Here is a 27,138-nt window from a genome sequence, read left to right on the forward strand (position 1 = left end):
ACCTAAAATGCAGCAGGACCGACAACTTAGAGCGCTGGGTGCATATCCACGGTGCAGTCACTAACAGCCATTACTCCCGGGCCCTGTGCGTCTGTTTAGGACTTGAGAAAACTCTTCAGAAACCCGCCACGGTAGGGGGGGCGTGATGGGGGTGTGTGGCGGAGGCTCTCCCAGGAGGCAAAGTTCTCTCACTGCTGGGCGCGCGGGGGAAACCGTGGGGCTCTTCTAAATCAGCTCCCACTCCCCCAGGCAGAATTGCCTCTGTCAACTCATCCCTAAAGATAACGTCGAAGTGGGGGACACAGTTTTAAGAATACAGCACCCGAAGACCCCTGAGCTTCTGTAGAGACCAGACAAGCTCGCGCAGCCGTCAGTATCTGCACACAGACTGGTCGGCCCGAAAGGAAAAGTCTCCCGCGCGCAGGCGCACGCCGTTCCCCGCCCGTCCGGCACGCGCTCCGCCTCGCCTCCACTAGCCCCGCCCCGCGGCTCGGCCCCCCTCCTCTAGCCGGTGCTCCGTATTTTCTGCCCCGGCGGGCTTCGCCTCAGCCTGTGCTGCGCCTTCTCGGCCTGCGGCGTCGCGGTACCGGCCTCCGCGCTCCACTCAGACGCCCTCCGGCGCTCGGGAGGGGGCGGGAGGCGGAGCAGAGGGGTGAGAGGTGGTGTCGTCGCGGTCTAGGCGCGGTAGGCGGTGGCGGCGGCGTCGGAGGTCCCTGAGCTATGGCCGCCTCGGTGTTCTGCTGCCTGCGGTGCTGCAGAGATGGCGGGACGGGCCACATCCCTCTGAAGGAGATGCCGGCCGTGCAGCTGGACACGCAGCACATGGGTAAGGGCTCTCCCTTCCCCAGACCCAACGCCCCACCCCGGGTCGGGCGCGGCTGGTCGGGGTCAGCCTAGAGTCACGAGGACCGCACGCTGCCGGGGCCCCCCGGGCTCCGCCCCCTGTCCCTCACCCTGTGACGCTGCCTTCGACCCGGTTTGGCCTCGCGGTTCTCCTCCAGACTCCGGCCGACCCCACCTCGGCCCGGCTCTGCGTTCAGAGCTGCGCAGCCCTGTCAGCTCCTGTCTTGGGAAGATGGGTGTGTGGACCTACCCGTTTCCACAGCAGTGTCCTCCCGTCTGCCGCCTCCTGGGACTCTTATAAGACGTCACCTTCGAGGGGAGTGGGGAGGACTCTGTGCTCCTCCTACAGTGCTCCACTGCCGAGCCCCAGTCCAGTGCCACACATTTTCAGAAAGCTTTAGCTGTCCTCGGCTCCTTCCTCTGCCCTGACAGCTTTCTCTTAGCCCATCATTTATCGGTTGTTTTATTGGAAATGATTTTCCTCTCATCTCCTAAAGTCAAAACAAGGCAAGTTGCAGAAGCCTGAAGCCACTGCTCAGGTCAGAACCTGTCATTTCAACGAAAACCTCCCACTGTCCGACCCCTGTTAGTCACGCTTAGAGGTGTTGTCATTTCTCCTGACCGGCCTCTTCCCAGCAGGTCAGGCTATTGCAGAAATAAAACAGCGCTTTGCTTCTTCGCATCTTATGTTTTTTCCTTCCAATGTCAAATGAGCTTACAGCTTGTCTCCTAACGTTCTTCTCCTCCCCTCTGTACCCTCTTTCACCACCTTATTATTTCTGTTCTTAGACTTGTCCCATGTAGTTCCATGCTTCTGGAATATGGTTCTAGAAGGAGAGATTTCCCACTATAATTATTTCAGAGTACTGTTTGTTTTGCGGATTATTCTCTTCAAAGTATACATCTGCACTTTCAGTTTTTCCCACATCTCTTTGGCTGAAGGACAGTGCGTTGAAATAACAAAGGGAATTCTTAATATTTATAGCAAAACCCTCTCCGGCCCAGATTCTTTATAAATCTGGAAATACTCTGCTCATTATATGTCTGTAGCATGTACTAAATCACAAATGTGATAATTGTTTACCACTTTGTACGTGGGTATTTTAATTCTTAGATATCCCAAGTGTAACTAGAACCCTGATACATAAATATATATGTATGTATATCTGTTTATTTCTTATTCATCATCATTTATAGACATGTTCAAATTCTATAATTTCCCTCAGAAAATGTTTCCATTTCACTTACTCGTTAACCCAACTGATATTTATTGACTGATGTTATGTGGTAGGCATTGTTTTAGATGCTAGGAACACAGTAAAGGAAAATCACACGTAGTTCCTGGAGCGTATGGTCAGCTTTAGCTCTTTCTATCTCTACTTCCAAACTCCTGAATTACTACAATCTGCTCTTTAAAGTATTCCTTTTCTCTGGTCTCTTCTTCTACGAAGAACCAGTCACTTGTACTCATTCCACTATGTTCTCCTTTTTCCAAAGCTGCCCAGCATCTTTCAGTAGAGTAATGTCATCCCCCATTACCTTCTGCGTGGAAACTTTTCTTAACCTGTCTTCCAGTAAATTCAAATTCTTCAATCACAGAAGCAGCATGATTTTAGAAAGCAAATAATATAAGAGGAGAGGTTCATCAAGTTAGGAACAGGTTTCAAGCATCTATTGATCTTAAGTTGAAATATGAGAAGCACACTGAGTGAGTATGCATGTATTTGGATATGTGAAAGGCTGTATTAGGTCACCTAAAGAATGTGATTGCCGTTTTTTGTTAAGAAAATAGTCTATGCATGTCATATGCAAATGAATGTTGTCTCTTTCAAAGTTGTCACTTATTTTGGTGATGCTGCATCACTTAAAACGATTTGGAATTCCTCTTGGGATTTTCTGTGGAGTAGTTTTTATAAATATCTTCATTTTTACCACAACCTCCGTATTTAATTGTGAATTGACTTTTTAGAAATCAATGTCTTCCAAGGTAGCTACTTTGAAAGGGATGCCATTCATTTGGAAATGTCTAACGTTTTTTAAAAAATACACTTTGGCTATGTTTATATGTGTTCTGGCTATACTCAAATTTGCCTTGGCTTTCTAAGCAATCTTAATAATTAATGAAACTGTACAAATCACATAGATCCAAATATAGGATATCTTTGTACTTAAAAAAGAGAAATGGAATAAGCTTAAGATAATTCCCCAGTGATTCACAAACACTATAAAATGTTCTGTGAATATATCCATCTTTCTGTATAAAACATCTCAGTACCTAGCAGAATGCCTTGGAGATAAGAAATGAAATTGAAGTAAGAGAATAATAGTATATTCAGAGTTGGTTCTGTGGTTCCAACTCAGAGTTATGTATGAGAACCAAAAAGTATTGCTGGGTATGAAAAAAAAAACATTTATTTGCATAGTTCTTTGAAATGTTTTTCACTTAGGATGCTTTCAGTTACAAGCTGTAAAACCTGCAACTCAAAACAGTTGAAACAATGAAGGAAATTTATTGGTTCATGTAAATTTAAAAAGTACAAAAGCAGCACTGTCTTCAGGAAGACTCAGTGCTGCTAAGGACTGAGCTTCTTTTCATCTCTTTCCTCTGTCTTCTGCTGCTTATTCCTGAAGGCTGGCATCCATGATAACTTGCAGCCTCTCCCTGGGCTGTAGGCTTCCTCATTCAGATCCAGCAAGACTGAGGGAATCTTTATCCCTTCATTCTCTCTGCAAAAGTCCTGAGACTATCTCTGATGGTAGTGGCTTAGGTCATATAACCATTTTTCACTCAGTCACTGTGGCCAGGAAATGTGGAATGTACTGATTGACTTAACCTAGGTCAAAGCTGTACCCCTGAAACCAGAGATTGAGTCAGCTTCCTTGGAACTGTTTTGATCTCCAGAGCAAAGTCTGTTGGGAAAGGGAAAACAGATGCTACATGTCCACTACACAGTACTTAGCAGAGCATATTCATTCATTTCTGTATCAGTTATTTGTCCAGCGTCTGCTGGATGCCAAGCACTCCATGGTCTTTGCCATCAAGGAGGAGCTGGGCCCTGGATGTTCTCCAGTTGAAACTGCTGAGGTATATGGGGCAGCCAGATGTAAATTATGTATAAAGACACTTTCCCAGAATTTGCGGTTTAACATTTGTAATTAGAAAAAAAAAAAAAGGATGCTAATAAGTTTTTAATAATCATATGATAAGATCTTAGTTTTATCTTAAATAACAGAGTGTCTTTCTTAAATCAACCAGTTTAGAATTGTGATAAAATCTGAAAATTTGGTATTTCTCTTATGTATTTGTCCCAAATAATTTTTTAGGTATGAATTCAACAGTGAGTTAATGAGAGACCTGCCTCCCTGTCAATACCTTTTGTTACTATGTTCTAGTTTTATTTAACCCCCTCTGGAGGAGTTCCCTACAGTTCTCACAGCCAGATCTGCTTGGCTTGTACACTTATTACCAGAAAAGTCATACTGGTTACAGATCTTGGGAATCACATGCCTCGATGTTACGGGATATTTCTTATGTATTAGAATTTTGTTAACTTTCTTCATGCTCTCTGATAAGCTTTCCTAAATCAATATTTGGAAAAGAATTGGTATTGGAGTCACATTATCAAGAGACTTTTTCTCACTCTCATCTATCAAATGTTATTTGAACTAAAATTTTCCATGAAAATACAATGCATTGATGTTAAAATCTTGTTTACGTATTTACAATATGACTGCTTACAAATATTTTAAAAATCCTAAAATTAGCATTTTTCCATGACAGCTATTTCTTTTTTTTTAATTTATTTTTGGCTGCGTTCGGTCTTCATTGCTGGGCGCGGGCTTTCTTTAGTTGTGGCGAGCGGGGGCTACTCTTCGTTGTGGTGCGCGGGCTTCTCATTGCAGTGGCTTCTCTTGTTGTGGAGCACGGGCTCTAGGCACGCAGGCTCAGTAGCTGTGACTCACGGATTCTAGAGTGCAGGCTCAGTAGTTGTGGCTCACGGGCTTAGCTGCTCCGCGGCATGTGGGATCTTCCTGGACTAGGGCTCCAACCTGTGTCCCGTGCATTGGCAGGCGGATTCTTAACCACTGCGCCACCAGGGAAGCCCCATTTTTTTTTCTCTTTTGGCTTTGTTGGGTGTTCGTTGCTGCACGCAGGCTTCCTCTAGTTGCAGTGAGCAGGGGCTGCTCTTTGTTGTGGTGCGCGGGCTTCTCATTGTGGTGGCTTCTCTTGTTGCGGAGCACGGACTCTAGGTGCGTGGGCTTCAGTAGTTGTGGCTTTTGGGCTCTAGAGTGCACGCTCTGTAGTTGTGGTGCACAGGCTTAGTTGCTCCGCGGCATGTGGGATCTTCCTGGACCAGGGATTGAACCCTTGTCTCCTGCATTGCCAGGCAGATTCTTAACCACTGCGCCACCAGGGAAGCCCCGTGTCAGTTATTTCAAGAATATAGATGTATGTTCCTTTCCGTGTTCCATTCATCTTCAATTCTTACTTGACCAAAATGCACTAGCATAGGACCTTGTACCTAGTAGACATTCAGTCAGTTTTTAGCAGATTGATTTGCTTAGATTGAACTGAAAATGGTACTAATTTGCCAGTTTCTTTTAAGTGTTTATGTTTTTATTTAAATCAAGATATTTATGAAATCATCAAATTGATTCATTGGCTAAAATTTAAGAAAGTCTGTTTCTGGGAGTTCCCTGGTGGTCTAGTGGTTAGGATTCTGGGCTTTCACTGCCGTGGTCCAGGGTTCGGGGAACTGAGATCCCACAAGCCACGTGGCGCAGCCAAAAAAAAAAAAAATCTACTTCTACCTTAAAAGTGTTTAAAATATTCAGTATAATTCAGAATTACTATTTATTTGAAACTGCCTAATTAAACAAGATTTCTAGCCACAAATTAATATTAATGTTCTCCCAGGAAAAAAGTAAATTAAATATTTTAAATAATTTATCAGTATTTTTATATTTCAAAGTGTATATAGTCTCCCTATTTTTTGGAGACCAAGGGTTAAAAGTGAAACAGAAATTAACCTTGATTGTTGGATAAGAGAATATAAAACTTTACACAGTGTCTATATTCTTTTGTTTAGGAACGGATGTTGTCATTGTAAAAAATGGAAGAAGAATATGTGGAACAGGAGGTTGTTTAGCCAGTGCACCTTTACATCAAAACAAAAGCTACTTTGAATTCAAAATCCAGTCCACAGGTTGGTATAATGGTACTTGACTATTAAAAGTCCTAATTATTCTAAATATGAGGAGTAATTTTCAATATATGAAAAAGATTAATGAGGTAATTAAAAAAACACTCAACTCTTACTTAGAAGACCTTTTTCTTCCACATCTTATTGTGTGATCCTGGTTTAATTAGTCAATTTCGTTATATTAGGTTCAGTTTTCTCATCTATAAAATGGATTACAGGAGCTGCCCTTCCTGCTTCACATGAGCTGCATGTATGAAAGTGTTTTAAAGACACGACATACTGGTTCAGTTTAAGGCACAAGCATTATTATTAATATGGTTAATTATTAGTGGCAGCTAGATGAACCATTTCATTTGGTCAAGCATATAAGGTGTAGACTCTTGCTGTTTTATCTTAGGATAAAATTAATCTTATGATCCTGAGTTTTTCCCTTAACTCTTATTAAGATTCCCTGATTCAATGTCTTCTGAAGCAATTGGCAGGTTTAGAATTCTGATAGAAGTCTAAAGTCTCTTTAAAAATTTATGAATCTGTAAATCAACTATACTTTAATTAAAAATTAAAAAAATTTTTTTTAATTCTGAAGTTTCTTGAGTTGTATAGCAATTCTACATGAGTATTATGATAGTTATTAATTAGTTAACTTGTGGCAGTGTTGAATATGGGGAAATTTTTTAAGGCTTTATTATAAAGAAATGTCTAGTGAAACATGGCATGAGTAATATACGTACAGAATAGGAAATCTAGAGTGGAGTAAATTAATTCTGCTCTTACTCTTACTTGAATGACATAAAATATTCCTCTGGGGCTTGTTTTTTAAACTCATTTTAAATACTGATTTTTCTTAAGTGTGTGAAATAAATTTGAATCTGTCCTCCATTCCATTCTTTTGTAAGTTAACTCACTGGCTGTATAATGTCTCTGGTTACTGTAATCTTCTCAAGTATAACATACCTTTTCTCAAGAGAAGCGAATAGTTCCTTGAGCCTGAAATGTAATACAAATTTTTATGTGGATTTTCTATAAAGGGTGCTATCCTCAATAATATCTCTAGAATAAGTGCATTATTGGAGTTTGTAGCATTGTTCCCTTAGTAAAAGCTTCAGGCAGTTGTGCCCAAGTGTATCACAGTGTGCACAGTTCTTTAGGAGTAAGGGGACTCTGTAACCCTGTCTAGAATTGTTGTCCCATGAAATTAGTATTATCACCTGTTGTCACTGTTGTCCCACCTTGGAGGATAAATTATATAATCAAATTATTTAGGAGGCCAAGACAGTGAAGTCCAGACATGTAGCTTTCTGATGGTCTCACTCAATCCAGGAAAATTAATTGATTGACAACATGGTCTTCAAACATTCTTCGATCTATAGAATTTCTCCTAACTGATTTTGATAAAAACTGAGAAGGAAACCCTTTGAGATGTAACCAGGAGCTGTAGGTATTCTGTTAGATTAAGAAGAGAGCTGCTTGCTTTAAAATCAATTTAGACCAAAAGGTTTTAAACTCATGGACTTAGGTATTGGATAAGAAAATGATTTTACACTTTATCATTATTTTTCTCCTCTCCATGATACTGACCAGGTCATAGATTATTTGTCACATATTATAGATGCAAAAAGTAAAGACAGTAAATTCCTGCTTCTCAGAGGTGGTGCTTGAAATAGAACCCCAGGCCATTTAAATTCATTGTGTAGCTTTATAATATTTTTAGAGAATAATAATAATAATAATAATAATAATGACAATAGCTAGTATCTTTTAAAAATACTTCCTCTGTGCTTTACTTACCCATTTTTTTTTTTAATACTTACACTGTTCCAAGTGCTTCACTTGGATTATCTCGCTGTATCTTCTAATAACTTTAAGAGGATAGTACTGTTAGAATCCACAGTTCACAGGTGAGGAAGCAGAGGGAGGTTAAGTAACGTGCCCAAGATGACATAGCAAAGTCAGAATTGAAACCTAGGCAGTGCAACTCCAGGGCCCACTCGCTTATCTCCCAGGCTGTACTGCATCTGCAAGAGAACATGGTATAGTTTGCAAACTACTTTGAAAAGAATTTTTTTAAAGATTAACAAAAAAATAGTTTAGTGATAATACGCCACTTTCTTTAAAAACAACTCCTTTCATATTTGTATACTGCAGATTTGGGGAGCATTTAAATTATTATATTTTTAGGAATCTGGGGTATTGGCGTTGCAACTCAGAAAGTTAACTTGAATCAGATCCCTCTTGGCCGAGATGTGCACAGTCTGGTGATGAGAAATGATGGAGCCCTATATCACAACAACGAGGAGAAAAATAGGCTGCCAGCAAACAGCCTTCCACAGGAGGGAGACGTGGTGGTGAGTTTTCTTGTGGAGTTGTTTTCCACTGTTAATTATTAAACTTGAACTGCTTTTAGTATTTCTAGTTTTGCCTCTGAGTTTGTGGTTTGAATTCCAAAGCACCAGAATTGGATCTAATGAGGTAGTACATTTTCCAAAGAGAGCACTTGATGCAGATGCTGCTGCCTTACCTAACTGCCTTGTCCTTTCTAGAGCTGCCACTGGCCAGGAAAATAAGTGTGAACCCTTATTTCCATTTAAGGGAGAGTTGATGACAGGTTGGCTGCTGATCATTTCCTGCTTCTCTCACATAAAAGAAATCTTGGCCCACAATTTTAAAAGTTTGCTAACCCTTATATTAGAAAATATTAGGTATTTTTGCAGCTGGAGATCTCGAGAAAAATTTGACATTTATTGCTTAATTTGTCATGAACTTCTGTTAAAGAAGTTCAGCATTTTATCAGGAGCGTTGGTCCTCGTTAAACATAACCCTATTAAACTTGCTTCACTTTCAGAACTCTTCAAAAAACTGACTCAATATTCTAAGGCTTGATTGTAGAAAACTTTTTTTAGAAAGCAGGGGATAGAAGGAGTTACATATTATTGACTTCTCTGTTTTTATTCCCAACTAGATATATTTAAGTCTCTACCAAAGCCACCCTATTGAAAATGTAATCCAAAGATCCCTTTCTGCCTTTTTCCAGATACTTCCTCTCAAACAGTGTTGTCCAAGAACCTTTTATACACTGAGTTCAGGCCATTAGCTATTGACTGAGAACAGAGTTCTTGGGTCTCCTTACGCAGAGCCTTGGGTTCCTGGCTCTCATACCAAGTTGAAAGGAATCTGTAAATAATTAGAGAGAGTTTCTAATAATAAGATAAAACAAACAAGGTAAATCCAGGTTATTGAATTAAAGAAGTAGACAGTATTTTGAAGAGAGTGAAGGAAGATGTGGAAATGATTTTTAATTATGGTCTGATCTTTTATGCAATTTAAAAAATGTGAAGAAGAGTCTTCAAATAGGTAAATTATTGAAAGTATGTTTTTCCTAAATTAACTAAAGGAAACTAAAGGCATAAACCATTTTTAAAATCTGCTTTTCCTTGTTTTTCCTTTCGAATAGTTGGTTCTCTGTTTGTAGGTCATTGCCAGATGCCCATAATGTAGAACACCCTTATTCAAATGGTTATTTCGTGGAAGAGAATCTTGAAGTCAGGTTGGTGCCGTCAACCTGTTTACACTAAAAAATGAAATTCAAACATAAGAAAGGTTAATCAGTAACAAATGTTTTTCTTTGTTGATGTACTGAACTTCTACTGTGTGTTATTCTTGCCTTCCTGTCTCATTCCCTGAGGTGACTGATACCTCAAATTGACAGATTTAAGAATGTCATTTTTAGTCTGTCAGCATTATTAAATTAGACTTTGAGGGACTTCCCTGATGGCGCAGTGGTTAAGAATCCGCCTGCCAGGGCTTCCCTGGTGGCGCAGTGGTTGAGAGTGCGCCTGCCGATGCAGAGGACATGGGTTCGTGCCCCGGTCCAGGAAGATCCCACATGCCATGGAATGGCTGGGCCCGTGAGCCATGGCCGCTGGGCCTGCGTGTCCAGAGCCTGTGCTCCACAACGGGAGAGGCCACAACAGTGAGAGGCCCGCGTACCGCAAAAACAAAACAAAACAAAAAAAAGAATCCGCCTGCCAATGCAGAGGACACGGGTTCGATCCCTTGTCCAGGAAGATCCCACATGCTGCGGAGCAACTGAGCCCGTGCACCACAACTACTGAGCCTGCGCTCTAGAGCCCGCGAGACACAACTGCTGAGCTCACGTGCTGCAGCTACTGAAGCCTGTGCGCCTAGAGCCCGTGCTCCACAACAAGAGAAGCCACTGCAGTGAGAAGCCCACACACTGCAACGAAGAGTAGCCCCTGCTCGCCACAACTAGAGAAAGCCCACACAGAACAATGAAGACCCAATGCAGCCAAAAATTAAAATAAATAGGTAAATTAGACTTTGAGTTTTTATGCCCATTCTGATAAAAGGACTCAAAAAGATGAACTATAAGCAGAATCCTGAAAGAGTAAAACATTATCCTACTCTATTAACTTTATCTTCCTAGTTTAAACATTTGAGAACAAATTTCACTAAATTACTGACAATAGCATAGGAAAAGAGGAATGAATTATAAGACAGGAAAAACATTCTCATATGTGTAGAATTTCAGTCATATACCATTCTCTCAGGAGAATCTAGAAAAACAAGCTTTCAACATCCAACCAGATGATTGTATTTATACAGTAATCATATAGTACCAACAGGGTCTACTACAGCACCAGGGAGGCATTCCTGAAACAGCTTATGCTTATTTTTCCTTTTATATATAGTTTTGAAAAGCGCAGATTACATGTTAAAATTGCAGGCTTCAGCTTAATTTCAGAGACGTTTCGTAAACATTCCGTGTAACAATAATAATAATAGCAAACACTTCTCTAGCGTCTGTCGTGGGCCAGAACGGCTTTAAGTGCCTGGCAGGGATTAAATTGTTTAATCCTCTTAATGACCCTGTGGAATAGGTGGCACTGTAATCACCATTTTACAGATTAGAAGTTAAGTAATAACTTCTTATTTGGAGTGATCTCAGGCAGTCTAATTTCAGAGTTGCTTCACCAAACCTGCAAATAATTACTGATAAATCCTTAGAACACATCACATTTCTCGGTATCATTATGAGAGAATCAAACCTAGTTTCTAGAGCATATAAAAGGACGGATTAAGGGAATTCCCTGGAGGCCCAGTGGTTAGGACTCAGCGCTTCCACTGCAGGGGCCATGGGTTCGAGCCCTGGTCGGGGAACTAAAATCCCTCATGCACGTGGCACAGCCAAAAAAAAAAAAAAAAAGGACAGATTAAGTTAGAAAATACTTGAACTTAAACTCTGCTGCTGGAGGGCAAGGGTTCTCACATCCTCGCTTCTCTCTCTCGGGTGCTGCGTATTGGTGCTGGAGGGCGGGGTTGAAAATTTGCTTGCTTGCAGTAGGTGATGCCGCCACCAGGTGGGGAAGGGTGCCCAGACTACAGCCTGCTGATCTGAACTGCTGGATTCCCGGTAATCCTGTAAAGGGAGAGACACACTGCTTTTTGTGGAATCATGTTATTTATTTATTTTTGTAATCATGTTTTCTAAATGAAAACAGACGACTTCATTAAAAAAGCTAATCCTACCCATCACTTAGCTTTATTATATAAGTACGTAAACTGAAATGAAACAAAAGCAACGTTTATCTTTCTGTGTTTAGTCTAACCCTGGCTTTGCTAAGATTTGAGAATCTTTTATAGCACTTAACACATTGACTCATCTGGGCCTTTGCTGTCTTAACTGGAGAGTGAGGAAGTTAAGACTAGATCATCTGTAAGATCTTTTTCTACTTTTAAAAGCTTGTAGGTTCATATAATTTATCCACAGTCAGAAATCCTTGAAGTGGTTGCTTCTTGGTCTGTGATGGTTTCTATTGAAAGGTCTCCACTGTCTATTCTTAATTCTTCAAAGTAAAGCTCTCTTTTTGTCATCAATGAGTAAATATTGTACAAAGTCTTGGAGTTTTAAAAGTATAAAAGTTCTTAAAAGTTTTGAAGTTTTGAATTGCGTGGCAATTAAGTTTTCCGAAGCCATGCTGCATGAGGTTAAGTCCCAGCTCTGCCACTTCCTAACTGTGCAAACTCAGGTAAATTATTTAACCTCTCTGTGCTTTAGCTACCTCATCAGTAAAATGGGGATAATAAAAATACCTATCTTACGAGGATTAAATGAGTAAATTTGAAGTGCCTAGAATAGTGTTTGGTACATAATACAGATTATTTGTTTTCCAGCATTTTCATAATAATAATTGTTATTGTGATTTGTGTACCATTAATAATGTACTAAGTAATATATTTTTATTCTATTGTCTTTTTAAAGTCTTTTGAGCTGTTTTTTCCATTTTTCAACTTGATACTAATTACCAATTTTATGCAGTTGTAAATACCCACTTTACCTTGGTAATACACTTGACATATTTGAAGCCAAGGTAAAGAGATACAGAAATATATCATTTCTTTTTGGAAATAAGTTGTATAAAGGCAATTCATCACAATTGAAAGCAGTGACAGATAATAATCCCTAATGGTGAAAACTTCACTGTTTTCCCCCCTTGAGATCAAATTCTATATATAAAGAGCAGTGTTTTCTATATGAGTTTAAAAGGTCTTTCTGTTTACAGTATATAGTAATTATATCATCTTAATATTCAAAATATAAAATCCAGATTATCTGAATATAATACTAAGATTTAGTTTTACCTTTAATGTGGACTCTTGGGATTTTACCTTTTTCCCCCCACATAATCACCACTAATTTTTTTTAGCTCAGTTCAAGTGAATTCTACCTAATTGTAAACCTTAATACAAGCTATTGTGACCTTTTGCTTAATTTTTTGTGTTTCCATGCTCCCCAATCAGTGCTTTCTGACTGTTCAGGTTTTTATGGAACATGTATATTTTTACCCTTTTTAATATTTACTTTGCTTCCTAGGGTATTACATATGACCATGTAGAATTAAATGTATATTTGAATGGAAAAAACATGCATTGTCCAGCATCTGGTATACGAGGGACAGTGTATCCAGTTGTTTATGGTAAGCTAAAATATTGCTAAACATTATTAGATATATGTTAACTTTTGCTTGGCATTTTCATTAACTTTATAACTCATTCAGAAGGCTGGACGAGTTAATAAGGACCTCTGTAGTGTACTCCGTAGGTTATCACAATCCCACTTGGCAAGACTAAGGAAAGTTTTTATTCCCCATATATTTAAAAAATAAACTTGCTAAGTACAATGATTATGCTTAAATATGCAATAACCATATTCCCTTTTATATCATATAGTCTTATATTCTAGAAAGTTCCAAAAAGCTTTATGGAATTTACAAAAAGATATTTCTGCCAGTTGTTGGAGAGGGTCAGATGGCCAGGAAATGTAATTGTAAAGAATATTTTGGAAATAGGGATGGGAATTTCATGTAGATTGAGCATTGGTTACCTTTATAAAATTACCTAAATGTAGTAGATTGAGCATTGGTTACCTTTATAAAATTACCTAAATGTTAAAACTCCTCTGAGAGAAATATTGACTTAGAATGGTTTCATATTGATTGTTTTGCTTTTGATAGCCATGTATGTGTAAGTACTATAGTTTCTGTACAAGTGTATCCCTCCAAGAATTGGGTTACTTAGAGATGACTCTGTACCAGTTACTTTAATTTTATTACAGAAAATTTCAAACATATATAGAAGTAAAGAGAATAGAATAATGAACTTTCATGTACCCACCACTCAGCTTCAAACAGTTATCAACTAGTAGCCAGTCACGTTTCATCCCCTCCCTGCAGTCCTCCCGTTCTTCATCTCCCCCTCCTTGTAGTATTTTGAGGCAAATGCCAGACATTATACCATTTTATTCTTAACTATTTTATTGGTATCTCTAAAAAATAAGGTGTCTCTCTTTATAAAAAATATACATAAACACTGTGCCTTTATCACTCTATTCTTCATTTTTTATGTTATCAACTTTAAATCAACAGGTATATGATTTTTCTGCCTGTGGTTTTAGTTGCTCTAAAAACATTTTCTCATTTAATTACTTTAATCAATTAATCTAAGGATTTGAGCCATAATAAAAACTAATTGTTAACTTTTTTGTAGTAACTTACTAGAAAGGTAGCAGTGTTTGTTCGGGGTGGCAGAAAAATATACAGTAACAAATAAAAATATTTAATAATTTGATAATAACAGTCATAGCCTGTGCTTTATTTTAAGGTTTTCGTTTATCTTCTTTTTTCCTAAATTATTACTTTTCAGTGATTTTTGCCTTCTGTATCTTTGCATATCTTTGCATGTAAAGGTGTATTTTTAAACTTGATATAGGTTAGTTTATTTGCAATATTGGGTAACCCTAAAAGAAATGTATTTACTTAAATACATGGGAATGTAGCTTAATATTCAAAATAGTTTAGTCTGAGAAATGAAATAAATACCAGTAGAATGACTGAGTTATAAATGAATATAGCAAATGAGATTTTTATTCTCAATAGTTTCTTTGATTTGGCATTATTTTAAATGTAATAAAGTTAAAGGTAGTAAATTATATATAGTAATATATTTTATAAATTGAAATTGATAAATCAGTCCAATTAAATCAAATATTTTAGCCAGATACTATCAAAGATAAAAGTAAAATTCAAATTCCCTTACCCTTTGTCTTCTATCCCATCCCTAATCCTAGATCCATCCAGTCATTCATTTTGTCAGTTCTTGCATTCAACCTACGGAGAGGCAACACTGCGTAACACTAAAGAAAAGTGTTGTTACATCTCTGCACGTTCCAGACTTTCATTGTAGTTCTTCAATTCCCTATTCATTCTCCATAGATTGACCTTCCCTTCCACTTTATAGAGAAACAGACCATCAGTGGTAAACTCCAGCTTTCCTCCCCATCCTCCTGAAGCTTTTCTGGATCTACTCCAGTCTTGCCTTCTTCCCATCCCATCTTAGAGGAAGTGGTGCCCTTCATGTTCAAAAAACTCAGTCTCTGGTCGAGATTTCAAACTCCCCAACTCTGGGACTTTACTGTCATTATTTCGTCTCTGTCTCATGTCATCAACCTCTCTCTTCAATGTCTGTTGAACATTCTGAATCATTCTCATTCCAAAATACCCTCCCTTAAACTCATAACCTCACCAGTCCTCTGTTTACCCTTCTTATATGGCTGCATTTCTTATAGAATAGCTTCCATCACTGTTTATATTGTATCGTTCACCTGTTCTTCAACCGGTGTGGCTGCCTTTACCACCACTTCACTGAAGCCACCCTTGTTAAAATCACTAGTGACTTCATGAATGTCAAATCCAGTACTTAACTTTTTTTCTGCATTTATTATGAAGTATAAAATACTAATGTGTATTAAACATATATGTGCAGTTTAACAAGTAGCTATAAAGTGAACACCCATATCGTCACTATAGTCAGGATAATGAACATATTCATCACCCTTAAGTTTCCTCCTGCCCCCTTTTAATGCTTTCTGCTCACCTCTCCCCACCCACCCCATGCAGCCACTATCTGCTTTCTGTCACTACAAATTATCTTGCATTTTTAGAGTATTATATAAATAGAATCATACAATTTGTATTCTTTTTTTGTCTGGCTTTTACTCAGCATAATTATTTTAAGATTTATCCATGTTGTAGCATGTATCAACAATTCACTGATTTTTATTAGCAAGTAGTATTGTTCATTGTGTGGATATATCACAGTTGTTTTTTCCCTTCACCTGTTAATGGGTATTTAGTTGTTTCCAGTTTTTGGACATTATAAATAAAGGTTCTGTGAACATTCATGTACAAGGCTTTGTGTGGATATATGCATTCATTTCTCTTGAGTAAATGCTGGTAAAAATGTGTAGAAGCTAAGTAAGGCCTGCAGTCTAATGAACAGTGTTAGTTTTCTGGTTTGGATATTATACTGTAGTTGTGTAAGATGTTACCACTAGGGGAAGCTGAGTGAAGGGTACACAGGACTTTCTGTATTATTTTTGCTACTCTTTGTGAATCTATAATTTTTTTAATAAAATATTTTTTAAGAAGTAATTTATCTTAATGTATAAAATTGAGAAGAGACAGGTAGGTAAGTAAGGAAAAACTCAAATTACCAATATTTACATCATCTAGAAATAATTATTAATAATATTTTGATGTATTTCCTTTCAGTGTTCTTGATAGATTTTATTCTTCATTGTGGTTATTTTTACCCAATAGGATCATGTTTTGTAACCTGGATAGCATATGAGTTTATTCTTCCTGCCTATTAATACTATGGCATTAGGAAAACAGTTTATAATTTATGTATTCATTCAAATTAAGGTGTTTGCTTCTAATTTATTTTCTTTTTTTCTATCTCTAGTTGATGACAGTGCAATTTTGGATTGCCAGTTCAGTGAATTTTATCATACTCCTCCACCTGGTTTTGAAAAGATATTATTTGAACAGCAGATCTTCTGAATGTATTTGTTTTTGAAACTTGTATTTCTGCACTGTTAAAAGTGTTTACCATTTAATAAAGCTTTACCTGACCTACAGATGACAATATATCCTTAAAAATATGCTCGTTAATGTTATCTAAGGAACCAATGTATACAATATACCATCCTGAAGTTGTGATTTAAAATACTTAGGTTTTGTGATAATGAAATCAGCACTTGGGGCAGTTTATTTAATTCTTATTTAAATAAATATGACTGTGGGTTTGATTAACAGTATTAAATGGAAATACGTATATAGATATTTAAAAGGGAATCTTTCTTAATGCAAAATATTTGTTTTGATAGAGATACAGAGTTGGGTGGAGGTTTTTGTCATTCTGAAGTGTAGACCTCATTAACTATTTTAAGTCTGCAGTCCAATAATTTTGTGTCTCAGTGTCTTTTATATAGAGTATAACAAAGTGACAAATTTATGTTTTTGGCAACTTCATTTTTGGCGATTTATTTACTATAAAATGTACCACTTTTCTTAAAATTTAAATTGCTTATTTTGTTTGTATGTCATTGCTTTTGATTTTCTTTGTGAAAGGAGATAAGTGTCGTAGTAGCTGTCAGAGTATTTTGTTGAAGACCATCATGCTGTGTTACTTCAACACCTGAGTAAGTAGTGGTTGTTTGGTGATGTAGTGTACACAGCAGACATTTAGAATAGTATCATGCTTTCAACTTAAGTGGAAATGAGATTATTCTTTTAAGGACTTTTGTTTAAATGTGCATTTTTCTGTAAGGAATAATAAAATATTAGTAATTAAGGACTATTCAGTACCATATTAAATACATGTTCTTCCTGTTTTGTTAATTATACAGTAATTCACTTCACCCTTGATTATTTCAGAAGTTTGGAGATAAGTGAATTCTCTCCACGACCCTGAGCCTTTGCCTAGTTTTCAGGAAGAATCCCTGACCTTTAGATAACACCCTACTAAGCTGAACAAATCTCTTTCTATATCTGGTGCAGTCTCCTTTCAAGATGGGCATGCAAAGGATGCATGCGTTTCACTCCTTTACCAACGTGGAGCAATATGTTGTACTAGAAAAAGAGGGCTTTAGAATTGAAGGAGATCTGAATTGTAGTTTTGCCACCTGATCCCATTATCTCTTCAGGCAAGTTCCTCAGTCTTTCTGAGCTCAGGTTCCTCATTTATAAAAGGGATAATCATACCCTTGATGAGATTCTGTAACTAGTTAAATAATATTATATACATAAAACACCTTCGTCATCGTAGGCAATTAATGAACGTAGCTTCTTTGTTGACTCTGCTCAGTGGTTTTCATAGTGTGGCCTTCAGACCGTCAGCCTCGGCCTCACTTGAGAACTTGTTAGAAATGGACACTCAGGCCCCACCCCCGACCCACTGAATCAGAAACTGCTGGGGATAGCACCCAGGAATCTGTGTTTGAACAAGCCCTTCGGGTGATTCTGATCCACGCAAAAGATTGAGAACCACTGCTCAGGAGAGAATTCTTTGAGAATGATTGCCTACTCTAAATTTTCTAAGGATTTAAGACTATTTTTGACCCATAGACAAAAGAATCCTGCACAATATTTATTTATTGTTCAATTGATAGACACAAACGTGACAATGTGTTTTGAAAACATGTATATACTTGAGTAACATCTATTTACATAAATCCCAAATTTACCTCTGTAGTTATATAGAATTGAACTAACTATATTGTTTATGCATTTTTATCTGACTTTCTGGCCTAGTAGTTTTAATTCATAAAGAATATGCTTACTTCGGAAAGAGAATTAATATAACTACTCTTTGCTCTCTTTATAATGGTATCTACCTCTTATTTATTTTTTTAAAAGCCAAACTTTTTTTTTAATCATCATATTCTTAAGACTATCTTTGCTACCTCGAATCATACAGAATAGGTACAATACTAAAAATGGGACATGAGTTATGTCCATGGCAACAGTTTGATGAAGTCTAGGTGTGTTTTTAATTTCTAGGTATCTAATTTCTCTTAGGAAAATTACCTATAACCTCAGTCTAATCTTGAGGAAAATCATCAGACAAATTCCAGTAGGGGGGCGTCCTACAAAATACTTGAGCAGTACTCCGAACTGTCAAGGTCATCAAAAACAAGGAAAGTCAGAGACACTGTCACACCCCGGGGAGCCTAAGGGAACACAACAAGTCAATGTAATGTGCGAACCAGGAACAGAAAAAGGACATTAGGTAAACACTAAGGAAATCTGAATAAACCATGGACTTTAGTTAATAATAATGTATCCATATGTTTATTAATTCTAGCAGATGAACCATAATAATGTAAGATGTTAACAACAGGAGAAACTGGGAGAGGGGTTACATAGGACTCTGTACTATTGTCTCCAGTTTTCTGTAAATCTAAACCGTTCTACAAAAATGAAGTCTATTTAAGAAACTATGTTGAGCTAGGGGAAATTTAAAAATAAAGCCTTTCTTGAAGCCAGTAGACCATTAGTATGATATATACCTATAGCCTAAGTATTCAGTGATACCTAAATGTAGACATGGATGGGACATAAAACATTCTTGTATTTTAACACACAAAAACCTGCATTTGTTCCTGGCTGAAGAGACTGTCCACTGTCTTGATTCTGTTTGTTGCAAAAATCCATTTGTTCACAGTGGTGTAGCTTTTTTTTTTTTTTTTGCGGTACGCGGGCCTCTCACTGTTGTGGCCTCTCCCGTTGCGGAGCACAGGCTGAGGACACGCAGGCTCAGCGGCCATGGCTCACGGGCCCAGCCGCTCCGCGGCATGTGGGATCTTCCCAGACTGGGGCACAAACCCGTGTCCCCTGCATTGGCAGGCAGACTCTCAACCACTGCGCCACCAGGGAAGCCCACTGGTGTAGCTTTTTATACTCACATTGAAAATTAATCAGTGATTTATTATCCATATTATTATTTCAGTGATTTAAACATTGCAAGGGATTTGCAATGTTAGATATGTGAAACGATGAAAATCTCATAAAAAATTTACATTATTAAAAACCAGAAAAAGAGAATTTGGCTTTTAACTGCGTTTGGCTCATCAGTTAAGATTATTTGAATATATTTTCAACTTGGATTACAAACTATTATAATTTAAGAATGGTACAAAATATAATTTAAGGCTTTTTAAAATCATTAACAAAAACAGACACATGTATGACAGTGTTGCTCACATCTCTTTTTTTTTTTACTGTATGTTTACTTTTTTAACCAAACTTTTTTTTTTTTTTTAATACTTTTTCGGTCGCACCACACGCCATGTGGGATGTTAGTTCCCTGACCAGGGATGGAACCCATGCCCTTTGCATTGGAAGCGAGGAATCTTAACCACTGGACTGCCAGGGAAGTCCCTGTATGTTTACTTCTTAATGTAAGTCTAGATATGGACCAGCAAAAACATAGCTGGAAATGGAAGTGAAATCTTAGACTAATCTTGATAAATTACATTAAATCAATAATTTATTTTACATAATGTAAAAACACTAGATATTGTGAGTGGAAAATTTATAATCAAAACTGTGGAGTTTCCCTGTACATAGTACTCATAAATGGAATATAATCAACTACCACTTACATTAATTTGCATTATTTATGCAACCTGGCAGGGAAATACTTTTGGGAGCTAACTGGACTGCACGTGAATGAGTGGAAACAATAGAATCAATTAAACACGTGCAATAGGATATGAGACTCCCTTTCAACTTGCTCTTTTAAAAAAAACTGAGACCAAATTATTGAAATAATGAGTATAAACACAACGTTAGATAGAATTAGCAATATAAATGAATCACACACCACCCAAGACTTCTATAGAAATTTAAAGGAAAAATTGTCCCAGTATTGGCTGAAATGTGTAATCTGTAGTTCCGTAGGAATCATTACAATGTAGTCATTCAAAAATTGAATCATTTATGTGCTGTGTTTCATAAATACTTAAACACAATAGTCCCTGGCCTCAAGGAACTCTGTTAATAGTAATTCATTCATAAGTATGGCTTTACAATACCCAAGATATATTGATAAATGAAAAAAAAGTTGTGAAATGTATGTATAATCTGATTCATGGTCCAGTGGGTAGGACCCAGTGCTTTCACTGCCAGGGCTGGGGTTCAATCCCTGGTCCCACAAGCATGGCACAACCAAAAAAAAACAAAAACCCAAAAACTAGAGCCTTATGTATAGGAAAAATATGATGTAATATATACATCAAAAATACCATATCTTGGGAATAAGATTACAGGGATCTAGCTCTTTCATTGCAAATTTATCTGATAATTTTTTTTACAATAAACATACTATTTTGGGGAAAAGAATTTTAAACAAGAGGAAAGAACGTGATTCTGGAGGAAGCCCTGTACACTAGAGAATGGGGGAATTTTACATTCACACTTAGAAATCTAAAAGGCTGCAGTAGAATCACAACACAATTAAGTACAGGATAAAAAGTGTTTCATGGCAATTCATCTTAAAGGATTCAGAAATTTTAGTCTATGCCATGCCTGGCACCACTACAAACCGGGTCCCCAGACCCAGGCAAGTAAGTGCTAGTGAAGTCACATGTGGAGTAGACCAGTTCCAGCAGACACTGCACTTGAAATCAAGGGCAGTGATAAACCAGCAAAGGCTACCAGGCTGCTGAGCAGCTGCTTAATCATGCATGAATGAATGAATGGTCCTTGACACTGGGAATGTTGGAAGAATGTATTCAATCCACTGGGCTATTGAAGCTGGTATGACTTGTGAAATGCTAATCATTTGAAGAAGTTGACTAGAAATAAAGCCAAAAAAAAAAAAATCTGTAGATTCATGTGTGTGATTCTCACAAATGTATTTCAGGAAAGACAGTCATAGATGTGTTTCAGATATTTGATGGTTCATCACTTGAAAAAAAATGGGTAGATTTATTCTCTATTGCCCAGGAGGAAGAATTGTTAGAAGGTACAGTGAAGCAGATTTTAGTTTAAGATGGAAAAGAACTTTCCTACTTAGTTCACTACTGAAATTGCTGCCTTGCAAAGAAATGAACTTCTGGTCCCTGGAATTGTTTTAACAGTTGTTTTTAAAATGTAGGTTTTGTTCTTATTCAGGTATGGTGAGCAGGAAACTACTGCCGTTGAAAAAGATAGTGTTACAATTCCCAAGAGGAGAGGGCACACCTTGCCACACAGTGACTCACAGGTAAGCATCAGGGTTGGTCAGGAGGCAGAAGGAGCAAGGGGAAGGCATGGGTGTGAGCCCTTCCTGTGGTTCCATGTGCAAGGCAGGGTAAGCATACTCAGGATTGGCTAGTTTGAATAGTTTCAGCAGGCTCTGGGGTACAGGGGCTGTCCCAAATTGTCTGGTACCTGGCTCTGGGGTGAGTAGGACAGGGAAATATTGATTGACACGGAATGTAAGAGCCAGGTAAGGAAGGTGGGGGGCTCTGGATTGGTCGGTTTGCAAATGAAAGGCAGGCTCCTTGGGGCGAGTGGTTTGCCTTCCTTAGGAATTAGCTAACCGTGGGTGAAGCAGTCCCTCCTCTGACAATAAGGCCCCAGTAAAGCATCAAGAATACAGAAAATAGGGCTTCCCTGGTGGTGCAGTGGTTGAGAGTCCGCCTGCCAATGCAGGGTTCGTGCCCTGGTCCGGAAAGATCCCACGTGCCACGGAGCGGCTAGGCCCATGAGCCATGGCCGCTGAGCCTGCGTGTCCGGAGCCTGTGCTCCGCAACGGGAGAGGCCAGAGTAGTGAGGAGAGGCCTGTGTACTGCAAAAAAAAAAAAAGAATACAGAAAATAAGAAAATATAATCAATACACAGGCTAGATGACTATCCCAGAGATCTCATAAATATGGTTCCCGCTGGGTTATAGACCAAACTAGATGTTTTCTAAAACTCTGTGATCCAGTTCATTCAGACTATTGCCGAGTCTCCAAATAAGTTAAATTGAAAACAAGGAAATAGGAGATGCAGGATCTCCAGAGATTTATACAAGGATTTGTCACATTAAAATTTGTGCTACAATGGAACAGGATAGAAAGCCCAGAGAGGGCTTCCCTGGTGGCACAGTGGTTAAGAATCCTCCTGCCAATGCAGGAGACACGGGTTCGAGCCCTGATCCAGGAAGATCCCACATGCCACGGAGCAACTAAGCCCACGTGCCAAACTACTGAAACTGCGCTTTAGGACCCGAGAGCCACAGCTACTGAAGCCCGTGCTCCTAGAGCCTGTGCTTCGCAACAAGAGAAGCCACTGCAATGAGAAGCCTGCGCACCGCAATGAAGAGTAGCCCCGGGCCTCCCTGGTGGCGCAGTGGTTGAGAGTCTGCCTGCCGATGCAGGGGATACGGGTTCGTGCCCCGGTCTGGGAGGATCCCATATGCCGCGGAGCGGCTGGGCCCGTGAGCCATGGCCGCTGGGCCTGCGCATCCGGAGCCTGTGCTCCGCAACGGGAGAGGCCACAACAGTGAGAGGCCCGCATACCGCAAAAAGAAAAAAAAAAAAAAAAAAAAAAAAAAAGAGTAGCCCCTGCTCACTGAAACTAGAGAAAGCCTGCACAGCAACAAAGACCCAACGCAGCCAAAAATAAAATAAATAAAATAAAAAAAAAAGAAAGCCTAGAGATAAACCCATGCACATATGGTCACCTTATCTTTGATGGAGGCAAGAGTATACAATGGAGAAAAGACAATAAGTGGTGCTGGGAAAACTGGACAACTACATGTAAAAGAATGAAATTAGAACACTCCCTAACACCATACACAAAAATAAACTCAAAATGGATTAAAGACCTAAATGGAAGGCCAGACACTATAAAACTCTTAGAGGAAAACATAGGAAGAACACTCTGACATAAATTCACAGCAAGATCCTTTTTGACCCACCTCCTATAGAAAGGGAAATAAAAACAAAAATAAACAAATGGGACCTAATGAAACTTAAAAGCTTTTGCACAGCAAAGGAAACCATAAACAAGATGAAAAGACAACCCTCAGAATGGGAGAAAATATTTGCAAATAAAGCAGCTGACAAAGGACTAATCTTCAAAATGTACAAGCAGCTCATGCAGCTCAGTATCAAAAAAACAGCCCAATCCAAAAATGGGCAGAAGACCTAAATAGACATTTCTCCAAAGAAGATACACAGACTGCCAACAAACACATGAAAGGATGCTCAACATCACTAATCATTAGAGAAATGCACATCAAAACTATAATGAGGTATCACCTCACACCAGTCAGAATGGCCATCATCAAAAAATCTACAAACAATAAATGCTGGAGGGGGTGTGGAGAAAAGGGAACCCTCTTGCACTGTTGGTGGGAATGTAAATTGATACAGCCACTATGGAGAACAGTATGGAGGTTCCTTAAAAAACTAAAAATAGAACTACCTTATGACCCAGCAATCCCACTACTGAGCATATACCCTGAGAAAACCATAATTCAAAAAGAGTCAAGTACCACAGTGTTCACTGCAGCACTATTTACAATAGCCAGGACATGGAAGCAACCTAGGTGTCCATCGACAGATGAATGGATAAAGAAAATGTGGCACATATATACAATGGAATATTACCCAGCCATAAAAAGAAATTGAGTTATTTGTAGTGAGGTGGATGGACCTAGAGTCTGTCATACAGAGTGAAGTAAGTCAGAAAGAGAAAAACAAATACCATATGCTAACATACATATATGGAATCTAAGAAAAAAAAAAGGTCATGAAGAACCTAAGGGCAAGTCAGGAATAAAGACACAGACCTACTAGAGATTGGACTTGAGGATATGGGGAGGGGGAGGGGTAAGCTGTGACAAAGTGAGGGAGTGGCATGGACTACCAAATGTAAAATAGATAGCTAGTGGGAAGCAGTTGCCTAGCACAGGGAGATCAGCTCGGTGCTTTGTGACCACCTAGAGGGGTGGGATAGGGAGGGTGGGAGGGAGACACAAGAGGGAGGGCATACTGTGTTATGTATACGTATAGCTGATTCACTTTGTTATACAGCAGAAACTAATACAACATTGTAAAGCAACTATACTCCAATGAAGATGTTAAAAAAAAAAAGTACAGCAAAGAACCAAGGAAAAATAAATAAATAAATAAATAAAATATAAAATGATATATTGCAAAAAAAATTTGTGTTGATTCTGAAAAGGGGAGGTGATACTGTAGTTTATTGAGGAATGTAGTGCTAGTTCAACTTGGTAAATAAGAGGTTTCACACAGTTTTGTGAGGAGACAGAAGTGACTTACCAGTGATGAACAAGAAACTGAGATTGTATATTTGGGGATAAATTGTATGATGGTCTCCTAGGTCTTATTTAAGGTCACACAAAGATCTCTGAAGTACCAGTCTAGTGTGTGGTCACAATCAAAAGCATATGTAAAATGCTATTATCAGAAAGCGTTTTGAAAATTAAGCAGAGAATCTTATCAACCATGATAAGAAACAAGACACAAAACTTGTCCTTCCTGACCTATGTTTGGTTCATTTATTGCGTTTCTGGTGAAAAGGTGAGTTGACGAAGCTCAAGGAAGAAGAGCACGAGTGACCCAGAGAAGGCACACGAGACACAACAGTCTTCAGTCTGGAAGTCAAGGCTGAGGAGGAACGTTATCCCGATCTATAAAATCATGGTGAGTGTGGATGGGTGTGGTGAACTTGGACTTGCTGTCAAATTCCAGAACACTAAAAATTAAGGCAGCAACCCTTGAAACTTAAGGAAAAGAATATTTAGAGGCAAAAAGCTCCATATTATCTTCATGCTGTGTAAGAAACAGGATTGCGACGTGGTATAGGGAGATGTCGTTTTGAAACTGAATTGTTAAACGAGAAGGCATCTTGGAGACCATTTGTCCAAATCCTCACTCCCCCCATGGGGAAAGCGGCCCAAGAGAGATTAGGTGTCTTTGGCAAGGTGATACAGTAAAATCCAGGTAATTCAATATTCATTAAATAAATATAAGCACTTACTCCTTCAGGCACTGTATAAAGTTCATTCTACACTGTCATGTGATTAGACAAATCCGTTAACAATTTCTAAAGGAAAGGTTTCTAAAGAGTTTTTGATAGAAGCTAGGAATTTAGGAGTATATCTGTTTTAAAGCTGAGAACCTGAAAGATAGTTTAGCAGTCCTACAAAACACATACTAATACAACTGTCCGAGACTGAACAAAGGCCAGGATAGACTATTAGATAGATTCACATTTGATTACCCTTATTCAGTGGCTGGTTCTTGTAAAGGTGCCAAAAATGATGAAATAAATGTCTGCCTTTCGGGATTATCTGTGTGACAGCTCTCCATTTGCATAAATAAACAGCAGTTAATGATTCACTGACTGTCATTCCTGGGTCATGTGCAGACATGGAGGTGTGGCCTCAAAGACAATTAATGAGAAAATGTGTTTTTTGGCCTTGTGTTATATTGTTGTAATTAGATTGGACTATGTACACTGAGGCTTAGAAATTTACAATACTTTAAACTAAAGGGGCTTCCCGGTGGTCTAGTGGTTAGGACTCCATGCTTCCACTGCAGGGGGTGAGGGTTTGATCCCTAGTTGGGGAAACAGGACCGCACGTGCCGTGTGCGGTTAATTAAAAAAATAATAATAATAATGAATTTTACTACAACGTGTCTTCTGTTGGCATTCCTGAATTTTTTCCTGGACCTTGTTCCTCCCATTAAACTCATTTTTAGAAAAGGCTCAGTATTTGCTGGACTTTACAGATTCAGACTTTATGAAGATTCAAACAATGAAGCCCATCTTTTTAAAACAATGTTTGGGGAATTCCTTGGTGGTCCAGTGGTTAGAATCCGGTGCTTTCACTGCCGGGGCCCAGATTCAATCCCTGGTCGGGGAATGAAGATCCCGCAAGCAGCGTGACATGGCCAAAAAAAAAAATTTTTTTTTGAAGGATACTTTAAAGCAAATATAATAATAGAAGTTAAATTACAGGGAAAATGTTTAAACTCATCACAAGAACAATGTTTCCACATTTTAGAAGCATACATATATCTTCCTGTAAGCAATTGTCACACTAGTTATAAAACAGTTCCTGCCTATTTGTTAAGGATTTTGGAAAATAAGATTGTCATACTTACTGGCATAACTTATATATTATCATAACTCTTCTCAGAAATGGTGGTAGAACCCAAATAAGCTCTTGAAATCTCAACATGATACAGTAAATTTTCTTTTTGATTCTTTTGGGAAGACTGCACTTATTCATTCAACAAATATTTTTCAGTATCTACTATGTGCCAAGCACAAGGCTGGGCTAGATGGAAAGATGAGTAAGGCAGTCTTCACCTTGAAGGAAGCACATGACCATGCTTATGGCTCCATAACATGTATGCTCCACCAGCAGGAACAGAAGGAAATTGACACAGACTTGTTTTATCTAGCATTACAGTGAAAATATGTCACGGTAACAAGTAGACTAGAATCATTCTATATTTCCTTCAGTCAGATGCTCAGTTGGTGGGGTTTCTACTTGAATAACCCAAACCTTCATTCCCAAAAGAACCCAGTAGTCAATTATCTTGTTTTTCAGTTTGTTTGTTTCTATGGTTTCCATTAACCCTTAACGTTGGTCATGGAAATCTTAGACACCCCAGAAAATCCCCCGTGTTCCGGATGTAGTCCTCCTTGTCCCCATGGTG

The 27,138-nt window shown here is 38.5% G+C and overlaps 1 protein-coding gene across 2 annotated transcripts in view; it reads left to right on the forward strand.

Annotated features, from left to right (window-relative positions):
- Window positions 1-478: 478 nt before the first annotated feature.
- SPRYD7 (SPRY domain containing 7) overlaps window positions 479-27,138 on the forward strand; it is a 52,185-nt gene continuing 25,525 nt past the window's right edge. The window contains exons 1-9 of one of the 2 annotated variants that reach the window (XR_014291795.1): window positions 479-826; window positions 5,934-6,050; window positions 8,226-8,392; window positions 12,940-13,042; window positions 16,368-17,106; window positions 18,485-18,695; window positions 19,769-19,866; window positions 21,584-21,674; window positions 24,988-25,110. Coding sequence is in view for 1 of the 2 variants with exons in the window: in XM_082602654.1 (XP_082458780.1) it covers window positions 721-826; window positions 5,934-6,050; window positions 8,226-8,392; window positions 12,940-13,042; window positions 16,368-16,465 (591 nt within the window). In the remaining variant the exon portion in view is untranslated. Of the gene's footprint in view, window positions 827-5,933; window positions 6,051-8,225; window positions 8,393-12,939; window positions 13,043-16,367; window positions 17,265-18,484; window positions 18,696-19,768; window positions 19,867-21,583; window positions 21,675-24,987; window positions 25,111-27,138 lie in introns of those variants that run through there. The other variant, XM_082602654.1, reaches the window with a different exon arrangement.

The sequence above is a fragment of the Mesoplodon mirus genome, assembly GCF_964341445.2.
Source record: "Mesoplodon mirus genome assembly, chromosome: 17".
In the NCBI taxonomy this organism is placed as follows: Eukaryota; Metazoa; Chordata; class Mammalia; order Artiodactyla; family Ziphiidae; genus Mesoplodon; species Mesoplodon mirus.